Source organism: Python bivittatus, unplaced genomic scaffold (assembly GCF_059951505.1).
Source record: "Python bivittatus isolate LINGU-HERP-01145 unplaced genomic scaffold, Pbiv_v1 ctg000980_np1212, whole genome shotgun sequence".
Lineage (NCBI taxonomy): Eukaryota > Metazoa > Chordata > Lepidosauria > Squamata > Pythonidae > Python > Python bivittatus.
The window spans coordinates 44633317-44651861 of NW_028277125.1; the positions used below are offsets into that span (position 1 = coordinate 44633317).

The 18545-nt window shown below is 37.2% G+C and overlaps 1 protein-coding gene across 1 annotated transcript in view; it reads left to right on the forward strand.

Annotated features, from left to right (window-relative positions):
- Nucleotides 1-18545, forward strand: part of ARMH3 (armadillo like helical domain containing 3) — a 149408-nt gene that overhangs the window by 97255 nt on the left and 33608 nt on the right. The window contains exon 24 of the mRNA XM_088131951.1: nucleotides 9158-9236. Within this exon, the coding sequence (XP_087988077.1) occupies nucleotides 9158-9236 (79 nt within the window). The remainder of the gene's footprint in view (nucleotides 1-9157; nucleotides 9237-18545) is intronic.

Consider the following 18545-nt stretch of genomic DNA (forward strand, 5'->3'; position numbering starts at 1 on the left):
CTGATCACCTCCAAGCAACGGGAAAGTCAACAGCATCTCCCCCATGGCCTGAGGTAGTGATATACAATTGGATATCAAGAGCATACTGATGATACCATGCTCTAAATTGTCAAATGACCCTACCAGTAGCTTCATATAGATGTTATAAAACAGAGAAGACTGACTCTGCAGCACCCCATAAATCAGGGACCACAGGGCTTACCTATCTTCCCCTATTAACACAGATTGGAACTGCCCACTAAGGAAAGAGTGGAATCCCTGAAAGGCAATGCCCCCAACCCCCTGCCCTCACAGGCAGCCCAAAAGGATACCATGATCACTGGTATCAAAAGCTACCCCAAAATCTAACAACGGAAGGGGCGCACCTCCCTTATCCAGGTCATGACACAATCCAGGACAGCAACCAGTACTGTCTTCATCCCAAGATCGGGCTTGAACCCTGACTGAAAAACCTCATCTAACACTAAATCGTGGATGACAATGGATTTATGGCAAATAAATCTGGCATTAACCACCAAGACCTTGAGGCCATTGATGGCAGCAATCTGATCACCAAGACCCCAGGATGGGGTTGACAGGGCCAGAAGTGGTGACTGCCTCCAAACTGGAGGTCTTTCCCCTGGAATGGCTACCCATGTATTTATAATTCTAGTCTCCATGGCCTTGTTATGTGTGGGGTTTTTTTTAATAGTTCTCATATCTCTGAAATACGTCCTAAAATGAATATAATCTAGTTAAATATTTTCTAGCCTGAATTTTTCCAAGGAGGAATTAAGTAAGTTAACTTGCTCCAACAAAGCAGAACATTAAAAGCATGTTGCTTTAGCCAAATTGACTAAAGGGACATCCTAATGGTAGATTTGAATATCTATGGGTCAGATGACACATTGCGCAGCTGTAAAATAACTGATCATAAAGGGTAGGTTTTAGGTACCCTTTAGATGGGAGTAACTTTTCAGGTACTCCCATCCTGAAGAATAACCCCCTCCCCCACACAATACTCTCCCATGCTCAACAGTTAAAAGAAAGAACCAGTAGGAATCAGACTGGTACTGTAGTTTGCTAAGACTGAAATTAAGAACAAATTAAAAACAAATTGTCTTAAAAAAAAAAAAGAACATAAGATATTTTTAGAGGTTCCAGAAGAGTTTTCTTTTTGCTCTTCTATTCATTGGGACTCTTTTAGAGGTTAAAGGTAATCATGGCAGAGTGGAAATGGAAGGTGGGACTTGTTAAAAATAGCACACCCCGGTAAAAGGCACAATAATAACTCAGGGAAAATATAATCAGCAGTGTATGTCAGACAAGTGTACTCATCTGGTTATGAAAACTCTGTTCTCAGCAGGCTGATTTATGTCCTACAGCAAGTTCATTAACACTATTTGCAGATTAGTCAGTAATGAATTAAAATGTGACCATCTAACCGATGCGGCCTTAGCGACCAGGAGTGTCTTCACACAAAGCAATTTCCATTTTGAATGCTAGTTACGGGAAAGAAAATCATTTACATTTGATATGTATGACTGCTTTATTTCTTGGCTGCACATACATTGGCAAGAAAATCAGAGTTGGCCATCATTTATTGCCATATATCTCTGTTTTCCACATCTATGGAAATTCAAGTGATATTCAACCAGTGCTGAATACAGTAGAGCACTGATTTTGAGTGATCTGGAAATAATGCTTCTGTTAATGTAACTCATTACATTAACATGTAATTCATTCTTTTTAGCCGCTGCATCTCACTGCTTGCTCATGTTCGGCTGGTGTTCCACCACTGCTTCCACTCCTAGGTCCTTCTCAGATGCAACGCCACCAGGCCAGGTCTTCCTAATCCTGTATCAATGCATTTGATTTTTCCTTTTGAGATGCAGATTCTTATGTATGTTAGGTGGATATTGTTCTCCTGGATTTGGCCCAGTATTTCATTTGTAGTTAAATTTAATTAAAATTAAATATAGCTAATACAATTGCTGAAGGTTTTCCTCTTGCATCACACTAGAATTTACAATTTGTAAATGACTTTTAGATGTCTCTGTGGGCTATACCTAAGATCCTCGGCAGCTGCATATTGTTGTAGGGCCACAGGTTGTGCACTTCTAGATTATATAGAATTTGTATGAGCATGGTCAATAAGTGATGTACCACATCTGCTCAGAAGAAAATTATGTTTCAAAAATTGTAAATTAGGCCTCTAGTTCTGGACAAGTTCATACATTTAAAATGTTATAACAGGATTATCAAGGGACTGCCAGTCTCCATATGTTTCTGCCCATCTGGTGAGGTCAGATAGAGTGAGCATGCTCTGGGTCTCGTTGATTAAGCAGTGGCACATTGCAGGACCCAGGACATTTGCCTTCTCAGTAATGGCTCTTGCCCTGTGGAATGATACCCCCACCCCCCTTGGGTTGAGATGATGGTTGAGCCCCTTTGGTTTTTTTGATTCTATCTTCCAGTCAGCTGTATTCTTTTTTTCTGGTATATATATGTTGCTTCTTTTACGTTTCTTTTAGAATTTTAATTGCAAGCTGTCCAGAGTCGCCATGGAGCCTCAAAAATGAATGAATAAATAAATTATAGGAAGCTACTGTATACTGATTTAGGTCATCTTAGCACTGTATAAATTTATGGCAGTTTTCCAGGAGGTTAGACAGCTCTTTCTCATATCTCCTTGAAGTTGTGGGGAATTGAATCTGCGCTAGGTGCTTATCCCAGTGGAATCAGATTGGTCAAGGTATATATTGTTTGAGAAACGGTTGGTACACTCAGAAAATAACCTGTGTTGCCTGCCTTAGCTAAAAATAACAAGAATGTTTAACCTACACTATAACCAGAATCAGCAGGAAATTTCAGACAACAGTAATGAAATATACTAACACTCTTCCAAAATTCCATAGGTAGCCATAGATAGACCTAGCATCCTTTGTGTGTTGGCTTAAATCAGTTGACTTATGAGATCTAGAGATTCAGCTGCACTCTTTAGGTAAATCAGTGGCAAGGATTATTTCTTCTCACATTTTTTTGAAAAGAGTGTCCCAGCTTAAAAAAAAACCTGACTGGATAAAAAGTGCATGTGTGAGGGAGGAAAATCTTGTTCTAGATCTTACCAGGTTATCAGGTGCAGCACTACAGGTAGCTCTAGGAGAAATATTGCCCTAAAAGAGGGAGCAATTAAGATTTTCCTGGGAAAATCAAGCAAATTAAATATAACAATTCATGATAACAGTCCACCAGGGTCAGATCTTCTGAATTCTGGAATTCTGGAATGGGTAGCAGTTTCTCAAATCAAGGCAATCTTGAAAGATACAGATTATCTTGATGCATTTCTGTCTGGGTTGAAGATTGGCTTTGAGAAAGAAACAGGATTGGCTGCCCTGGTCAGTAATTTATGGTGAGCAGTGGAAAAGGAACGAGCAGCCCTGTTCTCCTTGTCTTCTCAGAAGGTCTTGATAAAAAGTTGTTACAATGTTTGCAGTCTTCCCTGATGAATCAGTATCAGAGGATGATGCTGGGGGATTGATGCTATATGGCCTTTGGCTTGTCTGATGTGGTAGGCTTCCATTTCCCAATACTGTTTTCTGATCTACTGATACTGTACTGTGTATTTTCTGTTTCTAATGAATTTTTGTGATTGGTTAGTTGCTTTTGTTACATTCTAATCTTTGATATCTCCACTATATATGGGATTGTGATGTTTTTGTGTGAGATAGATAGGCAGATAATGAGACTACGTGTAAGTGACAAAATACTTACATTCTTGGTAACCCTTGGCAAGCATTCAGAGATTGATAGTGCTGTTCTTAGAGAAGACTGAAATCTCCAGGATATTCCTATTGAGCTCTCACATTTCAGAAATAACATTTTGCAAACTCTTGGATAGATAGGAAGAGTATGAGGTATAGCAAATTCCCCATTCTCCAACAAACAGCATATATGAAATAAGAATGTGTGGCAAGGATGGATTTAAATATTCTCTCAAAGCATGTTATTGTTTATGAAGGAGTTCCCTACCAGCAGCTTATGAATAACAAATGCTCCTTCTCCAAATGCTAGCACAGTAGGAAGAAAGGTCATGCTTGATGTAGCTTGTAGCAAATCAGTAACTTTTATAAGTACCAAGCCTCAGAAACTAATTATTTTTTTGATCCTGGAGTATATTAACACTGCATTATGATGCTGGCATAGGCTAGTGAAGTTTAACAATATCCTCAGTTGATGGAGGAAAGCAGTATATTTTTGGGTTCAGTTGCTCCACCTGCTGCTTCAGGTAGGGTGTAGTTCTGATATTTTCTGTAGGATGTATTTTTTAATTAGTCACTGACCAGAATTCTGCAAGTAACAAAATAATTGAACAGTTTCTCTTTCAAGTAAAATAAAGCAGAAACATAAAATTGTAATTAAATCACCAAGGCAATCAAGATGTGTCAAGTTTTACAAACAATATAACAAAAGTTTGCTACACTCAAGGAAATAGAGTCATACTGGTCTGACAGAAGTAGCTCTATATAGAATAAATCAGAATTGTCTGGGAGATATGGCACAGGCCCTTGCCTCCTTATAGAAGGTGTAATATAGCACAACATGGCCAGTGGATTCAATGGATCCTTCTTTACAAGGACACAGTCTTAGTTCATAAGGAACTTTTTCATGGGGGATAGCTATTGTGAGGGCATTGAACTAATATTACTGCTTTTCAGACTTTGGGAATGGTTATTTGAGTTAAATAACTTGCCAGATTGAAAAATCCTTGACTACTCCAGCTTGTCTATCCAGAAACACATTCCTGGATAGGGCAGATTGGTCCAATAGGCCCTCCATGTCTCTAGCATGTTACTTGAGTACATAAGGGCGCAATCATAGCCCATCATCAAAGTAACTCTTTTGATAACCCAGAGTATTGCTGTTTCTGCAAGGATTATGCTTTTCATGTAGAATCATGATTATCCACCATATTCAGAGAACCTAGACACAAAGAACCTAGAAGGGAAAAAACAACTCTAGGCAGTGAGCAGTAATTCAGTTTCATATGTCCATATCTTCTTCAATCAGAACAGCCTTTCTCCTTATAACCACATTAGGTACACATGAGCCCACTTGAAATATAGCTGTTAAAAATTTAGATTGAACCCTTTCCAGAGGGGCAAAAAGCAATGTACAGTAGTCTCAAATGAATTCCAGACAAAAGTTGTGTATATACTTTAGCCAAAGCCAGCTTTATCACTGTTGGGATATGCTGGGTCCCTCTGGCAATATAAAAGGATTATATTGCTGGCACTGAATTTGTGTCCTTTGAACTACATAATTTTGATATGACCTGTATTTGATGGAGCTATGAAAACTATGCCCAAGTATTTAAATATTTTAAATTGCTCTGTTGTCTTAACCATTTAACTGCTAGGCATGCACTCTAGGTTGCTTTGCAAAAACTAGGATCTTGATTTTAGTAGAATTGATCTCAAGTGCTGCCTCAGAACCATAAGTGACTATTGTTTTAATCCAGTTAGTGTTTGCCATAGGAGTACTACATCATTTGCACATACTGAGATTGCATTTATTGGAGACCTAGAATACTTTCAACCTAATGGCAGCCAATATGACAACTGCAAGTCTATAGCAGCATGTTACTCTGTCTCCCCTCTTCCCTGAGAGAGGGGGGAAAAATAGGCTTGACTGTGAAGTTACTCTCAGTGATGGGAGAATGGTTTACCCTTCCAAATTATGGCATTCATGTTGAATATTTATAAAAGATGTCACATAGGTTAAAGAATCTTGGAGGGTTCTTGCTAGTTTTGTTTTTTTGTGAGTGCTACTATTTAGTCTTAATAATTGTTTTATTAAAATGTCAGTGCTACACCTATTCTGTGATAGGGGGTATATGTAATGCACCCCCATCTTCCTGTTCCCACCCTTTCTGCAGAATTAAGAGGAGTTTTAATCCAAAATTTACTATCACAAATGAGATTTTATAGTCAGATTTTTTTCTTGTTCATTTTCTTAATAAAGAATAATTGAGCTGAGAGTTACTTCTTGCATATGAGCAGAATTGTCTGTTTAAAATTAGTTTTGTTTATCCTTTTTTCTCATTATGAAATATTGAATTGTACTATACAACTGTTTAATAAAATGAAAATCCTTAACATAAAAAGTAAATAACTTCTGCAAATGTTCTCTAGAAGCTGAAGAATACAATTAACTTTAAAGGTTCAATATGGAGGAAGCTTATAGAGAAAGTAACTTGAAACAATAGAAAAGGCATATACAGGTAGTTCTTATTTAGCAACTGCAGTATGTTCTGGTGATATAGTCGCTAAGCGACATGGTCACTAAGCAAACCACATGACAGAGAGAGAGAGAGAGAGATGCTGCAAAGATCACTGGCTGCTGCCACTTCATTTAGATAAAGTTCTCTTGTGCAGCAACACCAGCATTACTCTCACTCTGGTGTGTGTTGTTTGTCTGGTCCAGAAATTTGGGTGGAAGTGCATGCATTGGTCAGAAAATGATTTTTTTACTACTGTTTACTACAGTTTATTACTGTCATGTTTGTGAACAGTTGCTTTCCGAGTTAGTTGCTAAACGAGGACTATCTGTGTATGTGTGTGGGTGTATGTGTGTGTGTGTGCACGCGTGGGTTATAAATTGGGTGTCTATAACATCTACAGTGCTATTTGTTGGTCTCATCTATTCATGATACTTCCTTCTTGGGATGGCTCTGAAGTACTACATTTCTTGTCTACCTTTATAGCTTCCAAAAAGGGTTGGTCAATTGTAGCTCGGCAGTCTTCTCACACCACCTACTACATTTTCACTTGAGTGCCTGTGCCTTATCCCATTCACATGGGAATCATCTCATGTAATGAGAACTGTCTCCTATTTCACCCTTTGTTGAATCTTCTTAGAAGCCTGGCCGCTATCTTTGCACTAGTGACAATTTACAGATACCTTTCAAATATGTCATACTTAAAGTATATTGCAGTAGTCAAAACAGGTTGAACCAAGCTCTGAATAACAGTTGCTAAGTTGGACTGGCTCAAAAAGTATTTTATTAGAGCACTAGCTGTAATTATGCAGATGTACTGTCTGCCCTGCCATGGTCATTACCTGCAAATATAGTGATAGCTGGGGATCAGGAAGCATTCCCAAACTGTGAACCTGCTTTTTCTAGAAGAGTGCAATCCCATCCTGAAAAACGATTCACCCCCACCCCACCCCCAGTCCAGCTTTCTCCTTACCAACAACACCTGTGCCTTTGCATATAATTTCAACTTATTCTCCTTCATGTAGCTCATTATCAAGATTAGGCAATGTTCAAGGCTATTGATTATTTCCTTGGAGTTGTTAAAAGCCAGCTCCGATGATGGCATCCCATTCCAAAGCACCAAATGACCTCTCCCACTGGTTTCAGGCAAATGTTAAACAGCCTGGGGAACAAGATAGAAATCTGGGGAATATCATCAGTCAGTGATGTAAATGTCAAACAATAGTCCTCCAGAACCATCTTCTCAACAGGAAGGAATGGAACAGCTGCAGAAGAGTCCCCCTGAGGCTCAATCCTGCCAGATGGCCCAGAAGAATGCCGTGGTCAGTGGTATCAAAAGCTACTGAGAGATCCAGAAGAACTAGCAGGCTTGCTAGTTTCCAGCATTGGTCATCCACCAAAATGACCAAAGCAGTCTCAGTATTACATTCCAGATGAAACCATGATTGAAATGGCTGTTTGTGTATCTTTGTATGTGACATACACATGTAGTTACAAACTGCTATATATGCTAACTATGTAACTCTGTAAACAATACGGTGACAAAGGAACTCTAGTGATTTGTAAATAATAATAATACTTCCCATGTGATAAATTGCTTTTTGTAGAGTCACTATTGTTATCACCTGGGGTTCTTGTGTGACAGAGGATTTCAGGAAAAGATTCACTTTCTAATCTGCTGGATATATTCATTTCATTTATCCTTTATTCTTTAAGCTAATGATAGAACATAGAGAAATTGAGAGAATAGATCAGACCATTATTAGTTTTGGAACCTTAATTCCTTCAATTTCAAATAAAATAGAGGTTAAACAATTCCTCTTCAGGTAAAGAACATATCCTATATCTCTGTGCTTATATTAAATTAAATATATTTGCATATTTCCAGAACTAAGTTTGTTTAGCTGTTAACTTCTTACAAATGAGGAAACCTATCTATTTTAGAATGTGCTTCCCTTTCAGTTTTCCCAGTGGGGAAGTTTTTGCAGTATATGAAATTATGCCCTTATTTTCTCTTATTTCTCCATAGAGATAAGAACTATTATCACATTTACCATAAAAACAAATCTTGTAAAATATAATAGTTGGATGGTTTCTATAGATCCTGATGATTTTTTTTTTTAAAGTAAGAACTTTCTGAAATCTTTTGAACACTACTTTATTATCTTCATTATCTTAACTTCTCATTTTTCATTAACTTAACTTCCCAAATTATAAGAGTATAATAGCATTGCATGGTATCTAACATTTGATTGGCAGATTAAAAATTATGGGGACACCTATATTCAGATTACCCCATCTGCCATGACCCACTTGGTAAGTACTTTGCATATAAAGCCCAAGCTGTATATCACAGTTTGGCCATGAAATGCCCTTTGTCTTTAGCTTAAACAACTCTGAAGATGCTGACAGGGCAGTTAGAAAGCTATATCTAACCATGTAGGCTGTGTACTTTTGGCTATGAAAAGTAAGGAATGCCTTCTCACTGTTAAATCAAGGATGTAATCATTTTCTATTAGGTTTTAATTGCTGAGAACTCATTTTTGGCTGTGAAATAAGAGAAAAAGTTCTCTGAAACATAAACATCCAGATGACTGCATATCAGTCAAGAAACTCTGTGTACATGCTCATGCCTATATAGTTTCTAAGCAAACATCATAGTTTCAACTCCACGCAAAGTCAAAAAGTGGACCAGTTTTAAATAAAAAATGAAAAGAGAGTTTGGTAACAAATGGATGGTCCAATTTTGTTCCTTTTTTTTTCTATGTAGAGCCATGTATTCTTATAGCTGTTCACTATACGTTTTATCTGCTAATATGGTAGTATGGAATAAAATATTTCTATTGTCTCTTTATAACCTTCACATACTGTATGATATAAAATTCCTCTCTCTTTCAGAGCTATCATCAACCACTTCAATCCAAAGATAGAGTCATACGCTGCTGTTAATCACATTTCACAGCTCTCTGAAGAGCAGGTGAGTTGCATACTTTTTTTGCTAGTGGTACCTAGATCATTCTTGATTATACACTAGTCCAGAAAAGACCATTCTCCCATCTAGCTGAAACAGAAGTCTTTCAGTAGCCCAGCATGTACTTACCAAGCTGTCAATATCACAGTTTATGAGCAAGAACAGGAACTTCTGGTGCTACACAATTATAATCCTGGAAAGGAGCATAACAAGTAAGGTAGACTTCCTCAAGAATCATCTAGAATAGTGTAAGAGTGGCAGTGGAATCAAATGTTCTCCTTTGTAAATGTGTGCTCCTGGTAATTAATGGATCTGGAAATGAGTGAGATGGGCGGTGACTAAATTTGAAATATAAATAAATAAAATAAAAACAAATATGTAATAAGGTATTGGCAGGTACTGTTATGCCTGTTAGAGCAATAGATGGGATGCTGCTATATTGGAGAACTGCTGGACAAATTAAAATATACACAGTGGTAAATACTGTGTTTTCATGATTAATGAATTCACTAAACCTTAAATATCTATTTTAAGTACATTTTTAGATGGAAAAAGTTTTCATAAGAGTGAATGGGATTATTGTTAATTTCTTCACAATTTGGCATCGTTTCTTTTCTCCCTGTCCTATGAAAGAAACATTAAATGGCCCTTGGTGAAAATAAAAGAAGTTCAGAGAAGAAAAAATTGGTCACTGTATTGAAATATCATCTGTAGAAAAGAAATGGGATTTTGTGAGTTTCAGAATAAGGCAGGTCTACTTTTCTCTGTTTTAATTAATGATTGAGATGTTCTACAAGAAGTGGGTAAAGTAGTAGGCAGGTTATGGAAAATCCTCATTCTTGATGGGTTTACTTTATGGAGTTGCTGTGCAGAAAGAATAGAAAGGGAAGGCCTTTTTTGAGCCAAACTTTCTTCCTGCTGGTTTTGTGGAGAAGTACACATAGGGGGTTTTGGAAGTAATATGAACATGGTTTGTCACCTGTCATCTTCTGGATTTTTTTCAACTTCCCAGGCTAGTCTACAGCATGCTTTTTCCTGAAATACAGACATTTAATCTGCCCAGCTCAATTTTCATACCACAATTTGCTGGTCCTATTACTGTTTTCAATGATGTTGTATTTTACAGAACCTCATGTATTGTATCTGTTCACTCTTAATTGCAGAAATCTTTTAAAAAACCTTTTAATCATGTACAGTATTTAAAAATGGCCAGGGGGAGGGGTGGCATGGATTGAACATGGGAGGTTTCCTTGCCATGTTTGGCTTAGTCGCCTAGTTGTAAGAAAGAGAAGCAGCAGCTTCTCCCTGTCACTACAGTGGAGCATTCATCCGCGGTAGTTCAGGGAGGTCATGCTGAATTCTTTCTTCACCATATGCCTGTGCTTTAAATAAATCCATCAGCAGTAGCAGCAGCAGCAGGTGGCAGGTAATGAAATCAGCTCTGATGCATAGAACAGTTTGAGGAGAGATTATTAGGAAGCAGAGAAACAGTGTGGTTTCCTATTTCAAAGAGAAGCATTATCCTAAATTGGCAGAAATACCAAAAGAAATAAAAACCCGTAAAACAATAGCCCAGGAAGAGAGGAATTAAGGTAGAGCAATGTTAAATGATAGCCAGCTTTGGTTTTGCAAATTAAAGCTTTGGGTTAGGTGCCAAATTTTAACCAAATATAGAAATGTCTACTTTTCTTAAGTTATCTTCTGTGCTATGTGACTTGGCTCCTATCTTGGAACATCCCCTTTTTGCAACTAGGTTATCTTCCTAAAACTAGTAAACAGAGACAGTTATAGAATAAATGGCAAGGGTGTTAGGATAAATTAACTGTGTTCCTTGCTCAGCAAACTGGCTTGAAGAAAGAAGGAATTTAATCCTGAATGCTGAGTTAACCAAACTATCTGGCAGACTGATTGGATGTTACTATATCCTCAGAATGATTAAACATTTGAAGCCCCTTTCAGAAAAATCACTGAAAGAGGAATGGGGTATTTTGTAGTTGCTGGAAGGTTTTGAGAACCTGACCCACCCACCCACTCTTTTTTTCTCAATTCTAATCTAGATAATTGCCTTATGAGGGCCTTAGACCTATATCTGACACTATCATACTAGATATAGGACCAAGCTGTATTTTGAGTATTGATTAAACTTTTAACCAGCCAATTGATTTAAATTGTGTTAAAATATATATTATGGTATTTTGAGCTATAGGTTGACTAAATAATAAACTGAATAGTTTGTAAATTATATTAATGCATCAATTCTATCAAAATAGTTGTGATAAAGTCAAACACCAGCTTACTCATGAGGTGTGGATTCTCTTTAGCATGTGTCACTACAGGTTTTAACACACTTAGCCAATTTGGCAACAAGACTATAGACCATCAAAGAAAAGCTGGGATATATTCAGTACAGGAAGAAGTTAGGAATTCTAGTCTGCCTTTGTGGGTCAAATTCCTCCAAGATTTTCCTGTTTTGATGTTATGAAATCTACCAGACACTGACTTTCAGCTGGAAATTGAAGCATCATAGTTGGAGTCAGTGAATTAAGTTCACCAGTTAGAAGACAGCCTGCAGAATTTCTTTATAAAAAGACTCTGAAGCCTTGTACCTGAGTTATTTTTTGTTTGTTTTATTCTTCCTACACCCCTTTGACATTTCTGTTTGTTGGTTATAAGACTAAACATTTTACAAGGAACAAGCTTGTTTCTAGACAAACCTTGACCTTGATGTTTAAAGGGAAAGGATCAAATAAAAAGTCAATTTCAACACTTCCCTCACTGCTGTGAGAACCCTTGCACTTATGCACTGGTCTATCTATTTCCTGCAAGTGACATCCACATCAATATTTATTTATTTATTTACAATTATTTGTATGCTGTCTATTCAATCAGATCTAGGTAGTTCTAATTGTAATTCTATTTGATTTTCCACAAGTGTGCCATTGTGGGAACAGTCGATAAGAAATGTTATTATATAAATAATCAAGTAATTGAATTATTACCATGGAGCTTTTAAGTGATTCTCTCATATTCCATACAGTTTTCCACCACTGCAATAGTCTGTGTAGAACGGTGTATTTACAAGAAGTGTTATAATTTCTCTGACTAGGAAGCTTGTCCTAAATTATATTCATGCTTCTGAGAATCATATTAGGCAGGAAGAATTGCTTGCAATCCTCTCTGCTAGGTCCACAGTGCAGACTTTTTCAATTACATAATATGTGGGTCACTGTGTATCTTTGATTGCCTGCTCCTACCTTCCACATTCTTCTATGCTGCATGTGCTCATGGCAGAGTAATTGAGTTTGATTCTAAGAATGACTAGGTGAGTTTATTGGTCAGTTTTCTTTTCTCAGAGGATGGTGAAGTCATGTAATTGTATAATGCCAGAACACTGGATATTATGACAAGCTTCAAATATGCATACAGAGCATATTTGTCCATATACTATTTTTACAGCAGTACTACGAAAGTAACTTAAATGAAAGATATCCACAAGTGGTTAATTTTGCATCATAATGTTTTTCCTTTCCAAGCCACCTGATAGCAATTTTTAATTTCTTCTGATATGATTATAGATATGGTGCGTTTCTTTAATGGTCACAGATGATTAGGCTATGAGAGTTCTGTTCCTCTAAATATTCTGGGTTTTTGTATGTAGCGATATTTTCACCTTTTATTTATTTGTTTTCATTCTTTTATTTGAAACATTAAAAAAAAAAAATCCAAAACTTTGTTTGCAAAACTGCTATTGGACCCCGATATCAATATTATCATATGTTCCCAGGTTCTCTGTTGTTCTATTCTATGTTCACTTGGGAATATACAAAGTCCCCTGACAGAAATAAGTAAAAATGAAACAATTGTGCTAAGTACCTCTTGCTTTGGTTTAAGCAGAAATTAGCATGGTTATATAACCCAATTGTAATTTTTATTGAGTATCCATATACACTACCTAAATATGCCTCTTTATATAGCTGTATTCATTCAAGGTTATGCTCAAAATCCTACAAGCTAGGCTTCAGCAATACATGAACCGAGAACTACCGGATGTACAAGCTGGGTTTCGAAGAGGCAGAGGAACTAGAGATCAAATCGCCAACATTCGCTGGATCATGGAGAAAGCACGAGAGTTCCAGAAAAATATCTACTTCTGCTTCATTGACTATGCAAAAGCCTTTGATTGTGTGGATCACAACAAACTGTGGCAAATTCTTAAAGAGATGGGAGTACCAGACCACCTTACCTGTCTCCTGAGAAATCTGTATGCGGGCCAAGAAGCAACAGTTAGAACTGGTCATGGAACAACCGATTGGTTCAAAATAGGGAAAGGTGTACGACAAGGCTGTATACTGTCACCCTGCTTATTTAACCTATATGCAGAGTACATCATGAGAAATGCCAGGCTGGAAGAATCACAAGCCGGAATTAAGGTTGCAGGGAGAATCATCAACAACCTCAGATATGCGGACGATACCACCCTAATGGCAGAAAGTGAAGAAGAACTAAAGAGCCTCTTGATGAGGGTGAAAGAGGAGAGTGCAAAAGCTGGCTTGAAACTCAACATTAAAAAAACTAAGATCATGGCATCTGGACCCATCAATTCCTGGCAAATAGAAGGGGTAGAAATGGAAGCAGTAACAGACTTCATTTATTTGGGCTCCAAGATCACCGCAGACGGAGACTGCAGCCATGAAATTAAAAGACGCTTGCTCCTTGGGAGGAAAGCTATGGCAAGCCTAGATAGCATATTAAAAAGCAGAGACATCACCTTGCCGACAAAGATCCGCATAGTCAAAGCTATGGTTTTTCCAGTAGTGATGTATGGCTGTGAGAGCTGGACCATAAAAAAGGCTGAGTGCTGAAGAATTGATGCCTTTGAACTGTGATGCTGGAGAAGACTCTTGAGAGTCCCCTGGACTGCTAGGAGGTCAAACCAGTCAATCTTAAAGGAAATCAACCCTGATTGCTCATTGGAAGGATCGATAATGAAGCTCAAGCTCAGATATTTTGGTCACCTAATGCGAAGAGAGATCTCTTTGGAGAAGACCCTGATGCTGGGAAAGATTGAAGGCAAAAGGAGAAGAGGACGGCAGAGGATGAGATGGTTAGATAGCATCACTGAAGCAATGAGCATGAAACTGAGCAAACTCAGGGAGGCAGTGAAGGACAGGAAGGCCTGGCGCAATATGGTTCATGGGGTCACGAAGAGTCGGACACGACTTAACGACTAAACAACAACAACAACAACAATTCATTCCATTAATAAATTGCATTCAGATATATGCAATACTCAGAAACAGATTCAAGAAGTAAATTGGGCTTCATTATTAACTACATCATGTCCATATACCTATCCGAATTTCATAAGTGTCTGGCTTTCATTGGAATATGATGTATGAAGACATAATTAGAATCTTAACCTTTGCCTTCGGGGTTTGAATACCAGGCTGATTGTGTTAAACTGCTGAGAGAGCAGTTTTGTATATATATTTACTTTTAGTACACATAGTGCTCATTTACAGTTGGAGTAGCACATTCAAATTCTATCATATCTTTTGATTGCTTTAGAGCATACTCATGACAGCACTAATTGTATCCAGGAAATATACTTGCGTAAGAGAGGGAGAGGGAGAGTTAAGCCTCAGAGTAATTGCTTTAGTGCATTTTAGTGATTTCCATTAAATTTAATGTGTTGAATGCATTAAAACAAATGTCACTGGAACAGGATGAAATGGGCAGAACAACCATTTCTGAGATAGAACTGTTTATAGTATACCAGGAGGAATTTAACTTTTATTTGCCAGGAAGAAATGATCCCAACCCTGCCTCTGCTCTCCTAATTGTTTCATAAATGCATGCAATCTCTTATGTTTTAACTACATGAAAACATTGTGGCTATTTATGGTAACATTTTTTTAAATTTATCAGGGTGACTTGCATATATCAAGAGAAAAGGATAGGACTTAATTTTGCAGATTAGAAAGCCTCTACAAGTATCTTAGAGTAATAATTTTTTTTAAGTACTGATAAATAAATAGAGCATAGATCGAGTACCAGCTACTTCTACGTTTCCCTTGCTAAATACTCTTACTTTTAATATTTATATCTAAATAATACATGATGTAACTTCTGAGGGTCTCTTGTGATAGGGCGGATTCAGCTCCGATAAAATTACTGTTGCCAAAATAGAAAGTCAAGAATTTCTTAGCAGTTTTTAAATAAAAGAAGCATTGGGTTGTGGGCCAGTGGTTACTGCACACCAAGTTGAATTAATGTTTTTTGATATTATCAGTGAGTGCATATAAAAAAAAAAAATCTTAATAATCTCCAGAGCTTTGTTTCTTCATAACAAGCTACTTTTCCTAGTATTGTGGCTTAATGTTGTGGGATTTGTGGTATGTATTGAGGTTTTTTTATACAGAATATTCTCAAATTCAGAATGATGCTGTTGATCAGCCTGACCATGAACTGTCTTCTGCACTGAGCTAACGTGCCTCTAAGGATTAGTGAAGTAGAATCAAAACAGTCTGCATTTAAGAGAGATTAATTTACAATTTATTACACTTGAGATTAAAACTTTTAATTATCTGTGTTTTCAGTGTATTTTTTTTTCTCTTCTAAATCTTTCCTGAATTTAAGGCAGTAGTGGGTACCAGATGTTTCCAAGTGCCAAGCTTGGAGAGATTATATGCAGACACAATGCAGACTGCTTTCTTCATTACTAAAGGCCAAATATATTGTGACAGTTGTCTGAATATATATATTGAGTACATTTGGGCCATTTCAATAGAGACTGGTTCCTTGCCTCTTATTGTTTTCTCCTAGATTATTCAGCCTGCGTGGGTGACAGTCTTTTTCTGAAGTGATAAACTAGGTCATCTGTGTTTTTTTTCCCCCTCTTCTCTGTAAAATGGTAGCAAATCCATCAACATGTCACCTACTTGTCTTTCAAAAAGGTGCGTTGTCTGTAGTAAAATTGCATGAAAGCTAAGCTATGAATTTCTGCCTTTGTGGTTAGTTTCCTTCTTATTTTCCAATGCTACAAACTGAACTGTAAGGTGTCATCAGCAAAGCCTATCAGTCCCAAGGCCATCAGAGAGAAAAAGGCAGAGGCCATTTTGATGGACTCACTTTTTCCATGGAGGTTTTGATTTCTAGAGCTATAACAACCATCACCCTAATTACACTGGCAGATTCAGCAGGTTGGATATACTATAAAACCTATTGCAGTTAGCAGCTGTGAACTGGTGTAATAATTTTATACTGAAATGGGAAGGTTTACATTTCTTTCAGAAATAGACAGGGTTAGAGTCCAGGAATGACATGTTGAAATGGGCACTTTGCCTATGCCTTCAAGTCAGTGTTGACTCCTGGTGACTGCCTGGACAGGTCCTTGCGGTTTTCTTGGCAAGATTTCAGAAGTGGCTTGACATTGCCTGCCTCCTAGGGCTGAGAGAAAGTGAGTGGTCCAAGGTCACTCAGCTGGCTTTGTGTCTAAGGACTGGAACTCACATCTCCTGGTTTCTAGCCTGGTACCTTAAATACTACACCAAACTGGCTCTCTACTTTGGTCCACTAGTTGACAGAAATAAACTTACAGTAGAGGATATGAACAGACAAAGCTTTCTGGCAGTTATTCAGAACCTCTTTAGTTTGCAGAAGCATCTGTTATATGCCCGATAAGAATTGAAAACCCCAATCTTGAATCTAGTAATACAGTGCTGTCCTCTAACTGAAATACCTGGGAATTAGAGAGTTAATGATAGAGAACCAGTTATGTTGTTAAAAAAATAGCTTGGAAAGATTCCGATCCTTGGGCTAATAAAACTGAAGTTCAGAATCCTTTCTTGTTTGTGAACATTAATCACAATCTGTTTTATGTGAATGTCAAATAAATGAATAAATAAATATTGTGTTTGAAGCATCTTTTTTTTTTTAAGTTGGAAGTTGTTTTCTTTCATTGTGTTTTTTTTAACTACATAAGCTATTTTGAGAACTATGCTCTTGAAAACAGCCTAAAAATAAATTTAAATATATTTGGCTTTGTGAAGTATGATTTGTCAAAGTCATGAAGGATTACTAGATCTGATTATGTACATATTATTTGTTTTTATTTGTGTTTGTGTATATAAATTAGGATGGGCTGTAGTAGTGCAGTGAAATGAGCAAAAGCCTTTCTGTTTCCTTCCTTAATTCCTCATGTCAGTCAGTCCTTTATTATGGTCAATCACAGAATTCCACTTAAAAAAGATAAAAATTAAAACTTACAAAATAAAAGAAGATAAAATAAACAACAATAACTAGATAATCAGTATAATTGGTTACAATGACAAACAATAAAACAAAATTTGGCCACATTGAAAGAAACTCAGTCATATTGATCATCTAGTAACAACTGTACATAAAATAAACCAGAATGACCTGGAAATTTAGTTAATGAATGGGATATAAAATATAGTTGTAATTTTTTTATAAAATAGGCAATGCAACTATTTTCAACTGCTTGTTTGCCAGAAGGAGTGAGTCTTAAAGAATGAAGGATTTTCCTGAATTTTCCTTCAAGGATGGTTGTTGGAAGTGTTTTAAAATTTGTTTGAGTTAGTGCCCTCCTAAATTTAGGGATGGATATTTAGTTTAAATGTCTTGCTGGTCTAAGCAAAGGAGACTGGCTATAAAGACATCTCTAGGGAGGTCCAACAAATGTAATTGCCTTTCTACATTCATAGCACATTGTTTAAGGCTTGACATTGCCTAGGCAAAAGCTTTTCTGCCTCCACCATTAATTCCTAATGTGTTTAATGAACAAATGTAAACAGTCTTTGTTTATACAAAGTTATAAATAGTAGGGCCTTCAGATTCAGTTCCAGAAAGGTGCTTTTAAGGGCATGGGAGCACCCTTAAAGCACCTGTGTACAGCATCCTAAGAAAAGAAGCTTCTACTTTAAAGAATTGCCAGCAAGTGCTATGTTCACATTTTTGTGCACTCCAAAACATCTTTTTGGAATTGATTCTGAAGTCTGCACAAGCCTAGTAAATGAATTGCAGGGGTGATCATATTATTCACTTATCTAGATTTTGACCCCAGACCATTATTTATTACAAATGTAACATGGAATAATGCTGGGCTGCCACAGCAGTTCACTGGGAATTGCAAAGATCTGTTCCCTCTGAGTAGCCCAGCTACATACGTTTCATGAGCTGAATACCTCCAGTGCACATTCTACCTTCTACTCTCTGCAGTGTGGAAAGGGGGAATATCCAGTAGGCATTTAGGGAGTTGCCAATCTCTACGTCAGAAGTTGAGGTAGCTTTGCT